Here is a 16,872-nt window from a genome sequence, read left to right on the forward strand (position 1 = left end):
TTCTCTTTCCAAATGGAAACAAGGAAACAAGGAAAACTAGAAGTACTGGATGTGGAATGTGAAATTTCAAAACTTGTGATGAGTTAGTGGATTTGTGGTTCTGTCCCTCTTCTTAGGCTCACTATATATAAGAGGGAGAAGGAGACAATAAATCTAAAACTCTCTTCAATTATCAACCAGCTAAAATGTGATTTTGATTTGGATCTACAGCATCTTGCGGAGAGGTTCACGCAATGTCCCCCCACCAAATAGGTCCTAGAATGGTTTTATATGCAATATTTTACATGGTTGGTTTATAACAATTACAAAGCACGAGTGGTATCGATACCCGTTTGTCTCGTCTGGCATGAAAATGACAGCACCATCTACTCTCTTCTCCTTTTCCTTCCATTAATATATATCCAATCTACACGATCTGAGCATCTTTGTAAGGGCAGCCAAAACATTTTTCATTGTTTCTATACCATCAGAGATCCAGCATATCCCATGTGATTCTCTTTATTTCCATTAGATCATCACCAAACTTTAGACAACAAGAATCTTTCCATCTTTATTATCTTCTTTGTGGTGCAACAGAAAACATAATGAACTTATAATACTCGGAGATAAAAATTTATTACTGTCCCCATATGGAAAGAAATAATGGTTATGAGTGGTCATTAAAACTATACAATCGATGCTTCCAAGTTTGATTAGTTTTGAAATTTCAACAATACGCCCAGGGCGCAAGGATATGCGCCTGAGGTGCATTAACACTCAGCAATTGGTCAAACTTTGCGGGTTTGTTCCGGACACTTCCGAGCTCCGATTTTAGCAAGGTTTGAACCGTTAAAAAGCTTGTTGAGTGTACTTTCTAACCAAAGTAGTTTGGATTTAATATTATTCGTACATAAAAAGATATGACAAATTTACTCTCAGTGAGTTGAAATATAAATCACTCTAGTAAAACGCTCGCATCTCCTTCACTTTAAATTGGATAAAGACCTATAATATATCGATAAAGAGGCCTTTTAAAGTTCTAAAAGTTGGTTGATTCCAACAACAAATATAATAAAGTTTAGCTTATGAAATGGGGATAGCAATTAGACCGCTACAAAAATTATCTGAGCACTACTACCCTCCACTACCAATATTGTCACTGTAACACTACCTCTACACCACCATCAATTCACAATCTAGTCCACTATCACTTCTGGTACCATTAAAAAAATTGGAATCTTCCCAGCTGTTGCATGATTTAACTGCATGAGTTCCCATTTTACCATATTCTACTTTAATTAACTTGAATGACTGGGCATTTTACTTTTTTACATTCATTTCCAAGTGCTATGAAATATGTAGAACTGTAGAAGAGAACTAAAGTTGTGCACAGAATTGTCTCAACTATATTGGTTTATACCACAAGGACAAAATAAAAAGTGTATGTCTCATGTACAAGTATGAACAGCTAATCAAAATTAATCTTTGGCAACTTTTCGGATGCCAAAATATCGAACTATGGTTTTTTTATCTTTTTCGCTAGCTAATGGTTGAGAATGTTGAAGAGGATGACTCTCGTTTTGATTAACCGTCTACACAAACACTCAAGTCCTTCTTCAATATCTTGGATGCATGACTCCATCTGGTCTTTCACCATAATTAGATCATGCGGCCAAGTCTAATTATTCGCGGCCAAGTGGCATGCAAAACACAAGAAAATCGTGAATAGTAATCACGCTTTCAATAAGTTGCGACCAGATATAATTCGTTGTAGCCAAGTGTAATTTGTGGCTGCCAAGAGTAAATATATGCGGCCAGGTGTAATTCGTGACGGCTAAGAGTAATTATATGAGGCCAGCTGTAATTCGTTGCGGCCAAGAGTAATTATATGTGGCCAGGTGTAATTCGTTGCGGCCAAGAGTAATTATATGCGGCCAAGAGTAATGATATGTGGCCAAGTGTTATTCATAGCGGCCAAGAGTAAATATATGCGGCTAGGTGTAATTCGTGACACCCAAGAGTAATTATATGCGGCCAGCTGTAATTCGTGGTGGCCAAGAGTAATTATATGCAGCCAGGTGTAATTCGCTGCAGCCAAGAGTAAATTTATGTGGCCAGATGTAATTATTCGCAACCAAGAGGCATGTAAAACACAAGAGAATCGTGAATACTAATCACGCTTTCAATATTTTGCGGCCAGCTGTAATTAATTGCGGCAAAAGTAATTGTATGTGGCCAAGAGTCATGTAAAACACAAGAGAATCGTGAATAGTAATCACACTTTCAATACTTTGCGGCCAGATATAATTCCTTGTGGCCAAGAGTAATTTTATGTGGCCAGGTGTAATTCTTCGCGGCCAAGAGGCATGTAAAACACAAGAGAATTGTGAATAGTAATCACGTTTCAATAAATGAGGTTGAAGCAGCTACTATTGGGATGTTTGAGTCACTGTTGTCCTATATTTAAGGACAAAGGCAGAGTCAAGATTGAGTGCAGTTTCTTTGGCTTCCAAACTCGATCGTGCACCGAAAGAGCGTTGCATCCAAAGATGAAGAAACAAAGAGTATCATGTTTGAGAAATTTGATGCTGCATTGCACTCGCTCACCAATCATAAGACGAGCAAATCTGATAATGCACTACACGTCAAAAATGTTCAAACCCAGTTGGGGATGATGGAGTTGAGCATTCAAGATATCGAAGAAGGACTTGAGTGTTTGTTTAGACGGTTAATCAAAATGAGAGTTATCTTCCTCAACACTCTCAACCACTAGCTAGCGAAAAAAGACTCTAGTTCAATACTTTTTGCAGCCAAAATGTTGCTAAAGATTTTGATTAGGCGTTCATACTTATACATGAGCCATGAGGCATACACAGTTTTTAATCTGTCCTTTAATTATAAATCGGTATACTTGTGACAAATCTGTGAAGAACTTTACTTATCTCCTTTCACATCTTTTGGTCTGTGACAAAATTTCAGACATGGCCAGTCATTCAAAACTATTAACCAAGTTAAAAGTTCCATATGGTGAAAGAAAAACGTACAAAGAAGGAACTGGAAAAGATATTAACAAAAAAAGATGGTCCATTTTCAACTCCCTCATTATGTATAGCTGCACAATTTGGAACATGTGTACGTCTCTAGTGTCTCTCTTGCTTTCTCCAATATCTTCTATAGACAGGGTTACTGTCACAGTCTTATGGTACTTCATTATCTGGTGCTCATTGTGTATGGGCGTTTAGTTTAATGTTTCTATTCAGCGGATGGGGTTATTTGCAAAACTTATTGAATCCATCGTTTCAGCTCATAATGAACTAAAAGTTGCTCCTGCTACTCAGACTAGAGCCTTGAGCATTGTACAAGGACGAGGTGTAGGAGTAGTCGTTACCTTTTGGGCGCTAGGTTATGTGATAAAACTAGTTGGTGGTCATTTGAAAAAACTCCACAGCCTTTTTAGAATTGCCTGCCACTGAGATTTCTAATTTCTGTGGATGCATTTTGATACCAGATTAATGCATCTTACCACCGATGGTGGTAGCCTAGATGGCATAGGCCTAAGTCTCCCCACACTCAAGCCTCAGGATCTAGCCACGCCAATTGCAAATTGTGGGGGCTTATGCCATCTAGACACCTAGGTGGTGCTATGGTGACGGTCTATCCTCATGGACAGTAGCTATGGCTCGAACCAGACATTCCACAGAGGGAAGGGAGCCCCTATGGTCACACCCAAGGAAGTTGCTAAGCTGGTCGCCCCCTCCCATCCCTTTTGCCGATTAAAAAAAAAAAAGATTAATGCATCTTACTTCATAATTCAGAAATAGATAAGCTGAAAATTGCATATTTTCTAATGCGGACAAGCTCAAATTTGGGTCAAGGAATCACACACACAGAAGCAGTGACAATCTGTTTCAGTCACCATAAGATTCACACCTCTCTATACCACAAGATGTGAAGGAACCACTAGCTTAAACTCACCTGATCAATTAGTAAATGAACTATGGACCTCTCGTTTTTTTCTCTATATGATTTTTTATTTTAAACAGACGAAAGCTGTCAAGATTCTAAATGTCTCAACCTAGTGATTTAATAAACAATTATGAGACGCATGGAAGTTTACAAGTAATCAATTAGGAAGTTATTTTTTCCCTCTAGACTAGATATGTCCTTACTACACCAAGGATGCCTAGGCCTTGATGGAATGAATAAAACATAAAAGATGCTCAGATCATGAGCACGGATGTATATTATAGAACGAAAATCAGGAGTAAATGGTGCTGACATTTTCATGCCAGAGGAGACAACCATGCATCAACTCCACTCGTGCATCGCATTTTCTTTGAACCTCATTGTACTGTATTGCACAATCATTTTGGGGTCAATTTGGTGGGAGACATTGAGAAAACATCTCTGTGAAAGCATGTAGATCCAAATCGAAACCATGTTGTAGCCAGCTGGTTGTCGGAGTGGATGAGATTCCTTGTCTCCTTTTCAGCCTGGTATATATGTGGAGCCTGATGAAGAGGAAAGGAAACGCAACCCACCGCAAGTAACTTGACATTGTTAATTTCACATCCAGTTCTAAGTTACCTTATCCCCAAGAAGAAAAATGGCTTCATCTCCTTTGAGATCAAAATCCAACTACCACATTCGTTCTGTCAGCTTGCCTTCTAGACTTCACCAGGTCATTACACCAGTCGATGAGCATTTGAGGCTAAGTGGCCTTGAAAAAATGTATGATCGTTTGGGCGATTTGCTTCAATTGCCACAAACTCAGCAAGCCTTTGCTCAACAACGCCATGAGAAATGGGTTGAAGTGGTTCTTGAAAAGTATCTAAGGTTATTGGATGTGTGTGCTACAGTTAAAGATGTATCCGCACAAACTCAACAAGATTTGCAAGGCCTTCATTCAATCCTACGCAGAAGAAGGGAGGCGGATGACTTTTCAGAGTACTTGAATTCGAGAGAGCAGGTAAAGAAGGTGATCCAAAAGTCCCTAAAGGATTTGAAGAGTATAAAAACCAAGCATGCTGTCGTAGCTCTTGGAAAAAGCCGGGAATTTTTGGATTTGCTGAATGTGGTTGAAGCAACCACTATTTGGGTGGTCGAGTCATTGTTGTCCTTTATTTCAGGGACTAAGGCAGAGTCAAGATTGAGTGCATTTTCTTTGGCTTCCAAACTGTTGCAACGAAAGAGCATTGCATCCAAAGTTGAAGAAACAAAGAGTAACATGTTTGAGAAATTTGATGCTGCATTGCACTCATTCAACAATCATAAGGCGAGTAAATCTGATAATGCAGTACATGTCGAGAATGTGCAAAACCAGTTGGGGAAGATGGAGTCGAGCATTGAAGATATCGAAGAAGGACTCGAGTGTTTGTTCAGACGGTTAATCAAAACGAGAGTTATCCTCCTCAACATTCTCAACCACTAGCGAGCAAAAAAAAGACTGTAGTTTAATACTTTTGGCAGCCAAAATGTTGCTAAAGATTTTGATTAGCTGTTCATACTTGTACATGAGCCTTGAGGCATACACTGTTTATAGTCTGTCCTTTAATTATAAATCAATATACTTGTGATAAATCTGTCAACAACTTCACTTATCTCCTTTCACATCTTTTGGCCTATGACAAAATTTTCAAACATCCCCAATCATGGTGAAAGAAAAATATACAAAGATGGAACAGGAAAATATTTTATTAACGAAAAGAAATTTTTAACTCCCTTGTTATGTATAGTTGCACAAACTTGGAAAATGTGTACGCAAATCAAGGAACTTCTTGTAGTTCATGCATGTTAATCATATAAAAGATGGACAACCACTACTTAGTGCAGTTGGTCAGTCATTGCCTCCCCTTTGTGGAAGGTCTTGGGTTTAAGCCCCACAGGAAGTAGGCACTTTAGGGGACCAGGGCTATGGAAAGCTTCTGGTCTCCCAACCCCCGCTGATGTATATCGCTGTGGCAAAAAAAAAAATCATATAAAAGATGGAAAGATTCCAATTGCCTCAAGAAAAAATTTTTAGAATTGACCAGAAGTTAACTACTTCGCATAAAAATTGAATCTCACTTTCTGTAAAATCCTGATTTTTTTTAAATTATAGTCACGTGATCCGAATAGGAACTCGACACTTTAATTTAATTCAAATAGTAAGGCAGACTAAGTGAAATGTATCGTGGTATAAAATAAAAAAATAAAAAAATGTGAATTTCAATGGGACAATTGAGTTGCATCTGATACACGGTACGAGTTATTCTATATTAGGATTTTTCCTTGAAAATTGAACACCGCTGCGATGATCCTCATATTTTTATTTGTTAATGTTGAAATTATGAGAATTTTTGGAGACCGGAATTTGTACGCGAACGGACCAGAATAGCGACGATCGGGCGCGAAGCGCGACGTGGTGCTTTGCGGTGACATGTGGCCTGCATAGGTGAAATGGGTGCTGATTCATCTTTGGAATCCACCGAAGTATATATACTCACGTGCAATGAGTTAATTACTCTTAGTAATTAGGATATTAATCCCACCCTATATTTTTTCCCCGTTTATACAGAGAGAGAGAGAGAGAAAGAGAAGGAGGCGGCCATTTCTCTCCTTTAACATCTGGTCCAGCCATGGCCATCACCGTTCAACATCAATTTCTTTTCGGAAGTCAAGGAAACTTAACCGGTAAATTTGAATCCTCCTATCCTTCATTATTCTTGATCCCTACTCCTAATTTTTGAGCCCTTCACCATGAAACCCATTTTATAATCTCAGATGATACTTATTTTTGACAAGGATCAGATTGATTGTTGAGTTCTAGGTCCCATTCCCTCAATTTATCCCTAAATATTTCAGAATTTTCGGACGAATTCCCAGAATTTTCGGACGAACTCACAGGAGTATGTAGTAACTATTTTTGATGTTTTTTTCATAAAGTATTAAATAGATAACTATTTCATTATGAACATTTTAGAATTTCAATCCGTGGAAAAGGTTTAGACTTGGATTTTTGTGGGAGATTTGATAACTATTTGTTATTGGTCCTACAGGGGTGTCCTAATTTAGACTAATTACTTAGCCATATTTTCGGGTTAGTGATAATCAGTGCGCTTCTACTTAGGTATCAATTCAATGGAGTAGTTCGCATGCGTGATGAGCTAGACGCTACTTTTTGGTGAGTTGCGCATACCTTAGTTACATGTATTTTCTGAAATTTTGGAATGAGATGCCATTGCTTGATTTTGCTAGAAAATATGGAATTTGAACTTCCTCGTTGGTTTAATTGATGTTAATGCATGCGATGGCTAGTTTGTAAATCTTTTGAGTTGCAATTAAATTAGACCACGGCAATATGTTTTGGAAACTTGAATTTTACTGGTTGCGAGTACATGCTCGTGATAATATGATTCATTCGAACGGTGTCCCGAGCGCTAGGGGACGGGTAAAGATACTAGTGGCGGGAAGTAATAAGGTAGGAGATGCAGCCAGGCATCACCGGGTAATGATATCTTACCACTCTTCAATGGGGTCGCTCCCCAACCGACTGGCAAAAATACCGTTGAATGCTATTATCGCTCAAAAGTGCAAAAGTTGAAAGAGAAATGAAATGAAAAGGGTCCATCTTTTGGACCGAAGAAATGAGGTTTCAGACAAAAATGCATGTGCTTGATGATCAATGAAATATTTGAATTGTTGCCTTGACTGTTTTATAATGTGGGGTATTTCCATGGTCAAACTTGTAACTTTGGTATACGTTTCTCACCCGAGCTTCGGCTTATGAAAACCTTTTCCAATTTTTCAGGTTAAGGTAGACAGCAAGTTGTGGACTAAATGGAGTGCTAGATTAACCGTGGAGAATCGTTTATTGTCTAATGGTTTGTAATTATTATACTTGTACACTTAGAAGCTCTGGAATTATGTTATTTATTCTACGCTTCCGCATACTTTGCATATATGGTTTAAAATGACGCCGATGTTAGAAATCCCTAAACTAGAATATGTGCAGGCCTTCGGCGGCTTAACACCCGCTTGGCCGGTCACGACTTCCAGGGTTGGTTTCGGGTCGTGACACTTTCTGTCTTCAATAAATCCAATAGACAGGGTTACTATTTCTGGTGCTAGGTTATGTGATAAAACTAGTTGGTGGTCATTTGTAAAAAGGTCACAGCTTTTGTAGAAGTGCCTGCCGCTGAAGTTTTTAATTTCTGTGGATGCATTGTCCTAACAGATTGATGCGTCTTACAGCATAAATCAAGAAAAGTTGCGCTGAAATTTTTCTAAAGGACTTATACACACGGAAGCATTGACAATCTATTTCAGTCACCACCAGACTCATCCCGGTTTATACCAGAAGATGCAAAGGAACAGCTAGCTTAAACTAACCTGATCATTTAGAAAATGAACTATGGACCTCGTTTTTTTCCCTCTAGATGGTTTTTTATTTAATCACACTAAAGCTGTCAAGATTCCAAATGTCTTAAGCCAATGATTTAACAAACAATAATGAGACGCGTGGAAGTTTGGAATTTGATCAGGTTTAGAAATGAGGGAAAAAGTGCTGGCTTCCTTTCTGTTTGGGAGCACTCAGATCTGGTTAGCAATATAGTAACCATCCTCTTGGTGGAAATCTCAGCTTCTAGATCTGTCCTTATCCCACCAACGATGCCTTGACCTCGATAACCGTGCATCAACTCCACTCGTGCATCATATTTTCTATCAACCATGTTGTACTATATTGCATAACCATTCCAAGGTCAATTTGGTGGGAGACAAAGAAAACATCTCCGTGAAAGCGTGTAGATCTAAATCAAAACCACGTTCTAGCCAGCGATTGTTGTGGAGGATGAGATTCCTTGTCTCTTGTAGCCAGATATATATATAGAGCCTATGAAGAGGGAAGGAAACACAATCCACCACAATTTGTTTAACATTGCAAATTTCCCATCCTCCTCTAAGTTTTCCTTACTCCCCATTCCAAAGCATAATGATTTCCTCTCCTTTGAGATCAAAATCCACATACCACGCTCGCTCTGTCAGCTTGCCTTCTGGACTTCACCCGGTCATTCCTCATGTCGATGAGCATTTGAGGCTAAGTGGCCTTGAAAACATGTATGATCATCTGGAAGATTTGCTTCTATTGCCGCACGCTCAACAAGCCTTTGCTCAACAACGCAAAGAGAAATGGGTGGAAGCGGTGCTGGAAAAGTATCTAAGGCTCTTGGATGTGTGTGCTACTGCTAAAGACGTATCCTCACAAACAAAGCAAGATTTACAAGGCCTTCTTTCAATCCTACGCAGGAGAAGGGACATGAATGACTTTTCAGGGTACTTAAATTCGAGAAAGAAGGCAAAGAAGGTGATCCGAAAGTCTCTAAAGGATTTGAATTGTATCAAAAGCAATCACACCAGCGTAGCTCTTGGAAAAAGCCAGGAAATTCTGGATTCGCTAAATGAGGTCGAAACAGCCACTGTTGCGGTGTTTGAGTCGTTGTTGTCCTATATTTCTGGGACAGAGGCAGAATCAAGTTTGAGTGGATTTTCTTTGGTGTCCAGATTCATGCACCGAAAGAGCGTTGCATCCAAAGATGAAGAAACAAGCACAAATGTGTTTGAGAAATTTGATGCCGCATTGCACTCGCTCAACCACCATAAGACGAGCAAATCTGATAATGCAGTACACGTCGAGAATGTGCAAAACCAGTTGGGGAAGATGGAGCCAAGCATTCAAGATATTGAAGAAGGACTGGAGTGTTTGTTCAGACGGTTAATCAAAACGAGAGTTATCCTCCTCAACATTCTCAACCACTAGCTAGCAAAACAAAAAGTTTGGCTTAGAGCTTTTGGCATAAAAAATGTTGTAAAAAAAAATTTGTTAGATTTTCATACTTGTACAGAAGCCATGAGGAATACACTGTTTATAATCTGTCCATCAAATGTAAATCAATACCCTTGTTACAATTCTGGGAACAACTTTACTTCTCTCCTTTCACATCTTTTGGTCTATGACACATAGATTTAAATCAGGAATTTCCAACATGCCCAGATCATACAAGTTTGTTACCAAGTTTAAGTTGCATATAAAGTACAAGGACAATACACAAGATAGGGAAAATTAAAAGATTCAAATATCGCTACAGTTTCGCAAAGTTTGAACACGTGTATGTTGTAGTTTAATCGAGGCACCTCTAGGAGTTCAGGCGTGTTAGTCATACAAAGCGGGCAAGATTCCAATTGTCTCAGCAAAACTTGTTAAAGCTGATAGAAACTAATGAAATCCATACAAAAATATTTGAATTTCACATGTTCTCTTCAGTAGCTTCTATAACCTATGGACAGGGTTACTGTAACTGATGCTAGCACACTCTAAAACATTTCAAAACAACTTGTTGGTCATTGGAATGAAGGAAACAGCCTTTCACCAAATGCTGCCACTGAAATTTCCAACTTTGTGAAGCATTCCAATACCAGATCGATGCACGTTATTGTAAAAATGTGCAATAGATAGTGTCCTAGACATAAGCACGCGTGCGCATATGTATGTATTTGATTGTTTACATGTTTCCTAAAGCAGATAAGCTGAAATTTATCTCAAGGACTTGTTTTCTTTGCTCGGAGAAAGTTCGTATTATTAGAATAGTTAGATTAGCATGAGGAGTTGAACTTATGACCTCCTTACTCCTAACAGTGCACCCCCTAATGCCATTGGGTCAAAGGCCTCTTGGCTTATGTCAAGGACTTGTTCACGTGGAGGTATTGACAACCTAGCTACTTCAGTCATCAGACTCACCACAAGACTCGTGTCATGGCTTAAACCAGAAGATGTGAAGGCACCAATAGTGTAACCTCACAATGATCATTTAGCAAATCAAATATGAACCTCATTGTTTTGATTTGTTTGAAAACTTGAAATATTGTGACCTATTCAATTAATTTAAACGACTATTCTTTCTCCTCATCTTGTTTTTTTGGCTCAGTAGGTGAACCCACCCGCCTTGGAATGTCCAGATTTGAGCTATACCCAACTTGGACGGGGAGAAAATATTTGTTCATCACCACATCGCGGGACTCATCACCAAAACTCTACCGAAATGCAAGTGGACCCCTCACAACCCAACCATCTAGTACTAAGTCAACTCAAACTCACGATCAATGAGAGGTGAAAAGTTTTACCCGACTGCCTCAGCCACTTGAACTATCACCCCGGTGGTAGGTTTTCATTCTTCTTCACTTTTTTGAAAAGATGATCCTAGAATCTAATCAAGAGAAGATAACATCATTGTAGCTATTTTCCTATAGCTTCATTTACTATACTGGAGTGTTAGGCCCCGCTCAGCTAAGGTTCTTATTTTCCTATAGTTCGAATTCTGTCCGCTCCTCTCGTTTGAACGGAACAAATGGCGCCTCCCACCTTCGGGTCCAGAGAACCTTCACCCTCGGGTTGGAGGGTTATGGGTCTATCAACCTTGAGCCCCATCAAGCGGCTAGGACGGTTCCCCTCATGGCTCGCCAACTTTCTTTTCCACCCACAGAATTAGACGTTGCCTTGGCGGAGCAGAAACGTCAAGCAGCGGTCATTGCCTTGCCTCAACAGCGGCTGGAGGAGCGGGACGGAGGGATGGCTGTAACACCTACTCACTGGCATCCCGCCGGACCTAGCCGACCAAAGGAGCCTCGCAAACGAAGCAGAACATCTCGTCCAGCCCAAACGACCGAACTCGCTGTTTCCGAGCGTCGAACTGTCTTCGCGCGTTTTGACCAAGGATATCAACCACCGACGGCTTCACATCCTCGGCTGACGAGCATTATTTGTGCTGAGAGTTCACGATCTTCAGCTACAGGCTCCACAGCCAGAACCAGTAAGGGAGGCATGTCAGCCCGACCACAACTTCGTTCTGAACGGCAACCGAGTCCAAGAGGTAAGAAGAGGCCCATGGATCTAAACAATCCACCTCGGCGCACCCACACCAGCAGCAACCGCAAATACTCGGTACGATCCCGACATAATTCCGAACGCCATGAAGGACGACACTCGGCTAACTCAAGCAGCCGCCACCAAACAGCCAGCCGAGGAAACCGTTCGGAACATGATAACACGATTGTCCTGTACGATCAATTTACGGGCTTGCCAACCATGTATCAACTCGTCGACCCAAGTTTTGAGCCTCGGCATGCTCATTTGGCAGGCTCGAGAGGTGAAGCGCATGCGCCCTCGGTTATAGCCACTCGACGGCCAAAGGAGAAAGACGAACATCACCGGCACCATCGACGAGAACGCAAGAAGACTCCCGAACTGCATGTTGAAGTTCCTCTCCCTATTGTCCCACAAACCCCAATTCAAGAAGACAACTCGAAGCTCGGGAAGACAAAGGCTTCCCCCTTCGTGGATGCTATACAACAGGAGCGGCCGCCAGACCGGTTCGTCATACCGAAGCTGAAACGTTACGAGGCGAAGGAGGACACAGTCGCGTTCATTTCTCGCTTCAGACAAACTATGAGCCTCCATAACTTTTCCGACGCCCTCATGTGCAAGATCTTCCCACTCACGCTGAGCGAACCAATCATGTTATGGTATAAGCAATTGAAACCTAAGTCTATCACTTGCTTCAACAAGCTAGAGTTGGAGTTTAGTAAACGCTTTGTAACCAGCAACATTCAACCGAAGACATTATCAATGCTGGTGAACATGCGAAGAACGGCTGGAGAAACCCTACAGCTTTATACCGAGCGCTATTGGGAGGTTTATAATCTTATCCCAGATTGTGATCAAGGAGTTGCGGCTGAGTCGTTTATGAACGGATTAGATCCAGCCTTGGCAATGTTTCGTGACCTTTCTCGTAACCCACCTAAGACAATGGGAGAGCTCATGACCATAATCGAGAAGGATTGTGTTCACGAAGAGGCCATGGCCGAGCGACATGCACCAAAGGCTCCCAAACCTGCCAAAACAACAACTGGTGTAGAGATTCGTATTTTTTTTTCCTTTATTATTGAAATGTTGATTAAATGTTTAATTGAGAAATTGTGATTTATGTGGTGTCTAATTGATTGGGGATTGAAATGAAAGAATGAAAATTGGAGGTAGTGAAAGTGTAATAAAAAGATATAGGGGTATAAAAGGGGTGGGTGTTAATGTAGGAGATCATTTTTCATCTCCCATCTCTCTCTCTCACATCCGATCTCTCTCTCCCTCCTGGCCGAACTTTTCTCTCTTTCCTCTCCTCACTCAAAAACTCACTCAATCTTGCAAAACCTTCAAGGATTGACCACCCTCCGACCTTCCGATCGTGTTTTGAAGCTTGAATCGAAGATTGGGAGCTCGAGAAAGCTAGGGCTTGTTCGAATTTTGTCACACCCTCGATTTTTAACATAAATATAAATGATTTCCATAAATAAAATCTCGCCATAATTTGTACGATAACCAAAATGAAGTAGCGTTCCCAAAATATTACATCTTCGGCTCCGAGGCCCAAATTAACGCAAGTACTGAATATTCAAGAGTTAAAGGTTACAATATTCCATAGTCAAAAGATTTACTATAAAGTTACAAATACATCTTCAAAGAGATTTACAAAGATGCCTAAGTAACTCCTCAATCGATGGCTTTCAAAATAATGATCACATCCAAGCATTCCAAGCATGCACGCTATTGTCCTGTATTAGTACCTGAAAATGATAATAGGCTTGAGCTACACTAGCCCAGTAGGAAATTCTACGCTAACATTATATGCAAGAGAAATGCAAGGATGTTCACAAGGAAGAACGAGATACAGACCACACAATAGGCAATAACCGAGGCTCAACAATCCGACAAACTCAGTATGAAATTTGGTATACACCTCAATCTTTAACCGTTTCACTCTCCATGTGTTCAATATCGCTTCACGTTAAGTGTCATGAGCCGAAGCTCCTGCCGGGCTAATTATGGGACCCCGATATCCCCTGCCAAGCGCCCACCGAGAAGGTTAGGCCTTGAGTGATCATTATGAGCATAAGCTCCTGCCAGGCTAATTATGGGACCCTGATATCCCCTGCCAGGCACCCACCCGTCGATGGGCCCCAAATGTTCTCGTTGTGTCGATAAGTGTCCAAAAATCTCTTACTCACATAACGTGTCATTTCAATTTAATCAAAGTCCATATGGAAATCAACGTCCAATTATACCAAACAAGGGGCGAGGGTTGCAAAGATACTCAACGAACTCAACGAATATGATCGATAGTGTTATGGAGTGATTTGGTGACGTTTGGAACAAGTTAGAAGCGATCGGGGGTCAAGACAATGGAGTCGGAACAAGAAACAAAACTTAGCCTTAAGGCATTGAAGTATAGATACTATGAATTTCAGTATCTATACAACAGGCCTTAAAAACTTCCAGAGACCGATTGTATCGATACTGATTTAATCAGTATCGATACGACAGTAACCTAAGCCGTTCCAGAGATTCCTGTATCGATACTGAGAAGAGCAGTATCGATACAAATGGGTGTTCGAGCAGATTTTCTGCAGATTTCAAGAAATCCAACCACAACAACAACAACAACAATAGACACGATTTCAAGCAAGGAGAGCACTTCTATTACATATATTGAGAGGTAGAATCCCTACCTCGAGGCCGAAGAACGAAACCCACAAGAATTTCAAGCCCTAGCTTCCGAAAATCGAAACTGAGAGCAATACGACTCCACCGAGCTCCAACCGGTGAAATACGGACCACAATACGCGTAGAGGATGAATGTTTGAAGGTTGTGTTGAGTGGGTTTTGGGTTATTGGAGTGAAATTTGGTGAGAGGGCAAGAGAGAGGGAGAGAGCCGAGAGAGAGCTGGGAGAGAGATAAAAAAAAAAGTGAAAAGGGAAAAAAATTTCCCAGGCATATACACGGCACACACATGCACAAATTACACTAGCACCCATAACTTTCAACTCCTTACACTTTGACCCCCAACTACAATATTCTCATTAATCCATCACTTTTCCATTTATAAAACAATAAAATTATAAAATGAATTTACGGGTCTCTACATTCTACTCTCCTTAAAGAAATTTCGTCCTCGAAATTTTTCCAAGCCAAGGTTAGCTAACATATACATCATATATGCATGCAACAATCATAGCCATTAATCTTATGCAACAAGTCAATTATCAAGACACGTAAATCTTAAACACTCACATTGGTTCATTCCGAAAATAGGTGCGGATACTTTTCTCTAACTTCGTCCTCCCTTTCCCATGTCGACTCTTCTCTACCCTGATTGCTCCACAAGACTCGCACTAACGGTATCGTCTTACCCCTTAGTACTTGGTCGCGCGAATCTAGGATACGCATCGGTTCCTCTCCATAAGACACGTCGGCCTCCAACTCAAGTTCGGACCATTCTAACACGTGCGACGGATCCGGTTCATATTTCCTCAACATAGACACGTGAAACACGTCATGTACACCCGATAGCTTCGGTGGCAACGCCAAACGATACGCGACCTCCCCAATTTTCTCAATGATATCAAACGGCCCAATATAACGTGGCGAAAGCTTCCCTTTCTTTCCAAAACGCGACAAACCCCTACGAGGCGATACTTTAAGGAATACGTGGTCCCCTTCTTCAAATGACAATGGGCGACGACGACGATCAGCATAGTTCTTTTGTCTACTTTGAGCGGTCAACAATCTTTGGCGGATCACCTTGACTTGTTCGGTTGTTCTTTCTTGTGCTTTCTTAAGGCGTTGGCGAATAGCTTTCATACTCTCGGAGGTCTCCTTGATCATATCCGGCCCCACTAACGTAGCCTCACCTAATTCGGTCCAACACACAGGCGATCGACATGGTCTCCCATACAAAGCCTCATAAGGTGCCATCTCGATACTAGATTGATAGCTATTATTGTATGCGAATTCGACTAACGGTAAGTGATCCTCCCAACTACCCCGAAAATCCAAGACACAAGCTCGAAGCATGTCTTCCAAAATCTGAATCGTTCTCTCGGATTGCCCATCGGTTTGAGGATGATACGCAGTACTAAACAAAAGGTTGGTGCCCAAAGCGGCTTGCAAGCTTTGCCAAAAACGCGCGGTAAATCTCGGATCTCGATCGGACACGATAGATACGGGAATCCCATGAAGTCGGATAATCTCCCGAATATACAAACGGCTAAGTGCATCCACGGAATCGGTAACCTGAATAGGTAAAAAGTGTGCTGTTTTCGTCAAACGGTCCACGATTACCCAAATAGCGTCATGCCCCCTTGGCGACCTCGGTAAACCCGTAACGAAATCCATCGTCACGTTCTCCCACTTCCACTCGGCCACAGGCAATGGTTGTAACTCTCCCGCGGGTCGTTGATGTTCGGCTTTCACTTGTTGACACGTAAGACACCTGGATACGAAAATCACAACGTCCCTCTTCATTCCGGACCACCAAAATTGCCTACGCAAGTCATGATACATTTTCGTTCCCCCCGGATGGACGGCTAACGGTGAATGGTGAAACTCTCGCAAGATTTCTTCCCGACACGAAACGGGTACGAACAACTTTCCTTGATAGCGCAAGCTTTGATCGGCGTGTATCATCCACCCCTCTTGAGCTTTTCCACTAAGGAATTTAGCACGAAGTTCCTCCGCTTCTTCATCGTGTTGTTGTGCCTCAATTACTCGAGTCGATAAAGTTGATTGCACGGTCAAGTTGCATAACGTAACCCCTTCCCGAACTTCCTCGAAATGCGAAGCATAAAAGCCCAAATCGTTCATCATTTTCCACTCGTGGATAGCTAGACTCGCTAAGTGTATCGGTTTTCTACTCAACGCATCCGCCACGACATTCGCTTTCCCCGGGTGATATTGCAATTCGAAATCGTAGTCCTCTAAATGCTCCATCCAACGGCGTTGTCGAAGGTTAAGTTCCTTTTGAGAGAAT

General features: G+C 41.2%; 2 protein-coding genes and 1 long non-coding RNA gene across 3 annotated transcripts; all 3 read left to right on the forward strand.

Moving 5' to 3' along the window:
- Positions 1-4,585: 4,585 nt before the first annotated feature.
- On the forward strand, positions 4,586-5,410 carry LOC131327488 (uncharacterized). The gene has a single exon (XM_058360652.1). The coding sequence runs from the start codon at positions 4,586-4,588 to the stop codon at positions 5,408-5,410; it is 825 nt and encodes a 274-aa protein (XP_058216635.1).
- Positions 5,411-6,991: 1,581 nt separating this feature from the next.
- Positions 6,992-7,920, forward strand: LOC131325560 (uncharacterized). Its single transcript, XR_009199740.1, has 2 exons — positions 6,992-7,145; positions 7,353-7,920. It is a non-coding gene; the product is annotated as an uncharacterized LOC131325560 (long non-coding RNA).
- Positions 7,921-8,745: 825 nt separating this feature from the next.
- Positions 8,746-9,924, forward strand: LOC131325561 (uncharacterized). Its single transcript, XM_058357880.1, has one exon. It carries the CDS (start codon positions 8,951-8,953, stop codon positions 9,773-9,775), a length of 825 nt encoding a protein of 274 aa, XP_058213863.1. The 5' UTR covers positions 8,746-8,950; the 3' UTR covers positions 9,776-9,924.
- The last annotated feature ends 6,948 nt before the right edge of the window (positions 9,925-16,872 follow it).

This window comes from Rhododendron vialii, chromosome 5a, assembly GCF_030253575.1.
Source record: "Rhododendron vialii isolate Sample 1 chromosome 5a, ASM3025357v1".
Classification (NCBI taxonomy): domain Eukaryota; kingdom Viridiplantae; phylum Streptophyta; class Magnoliopsida; order Ericales; family Ericaceae; genus Rhododendron; species Rhododendron vialii.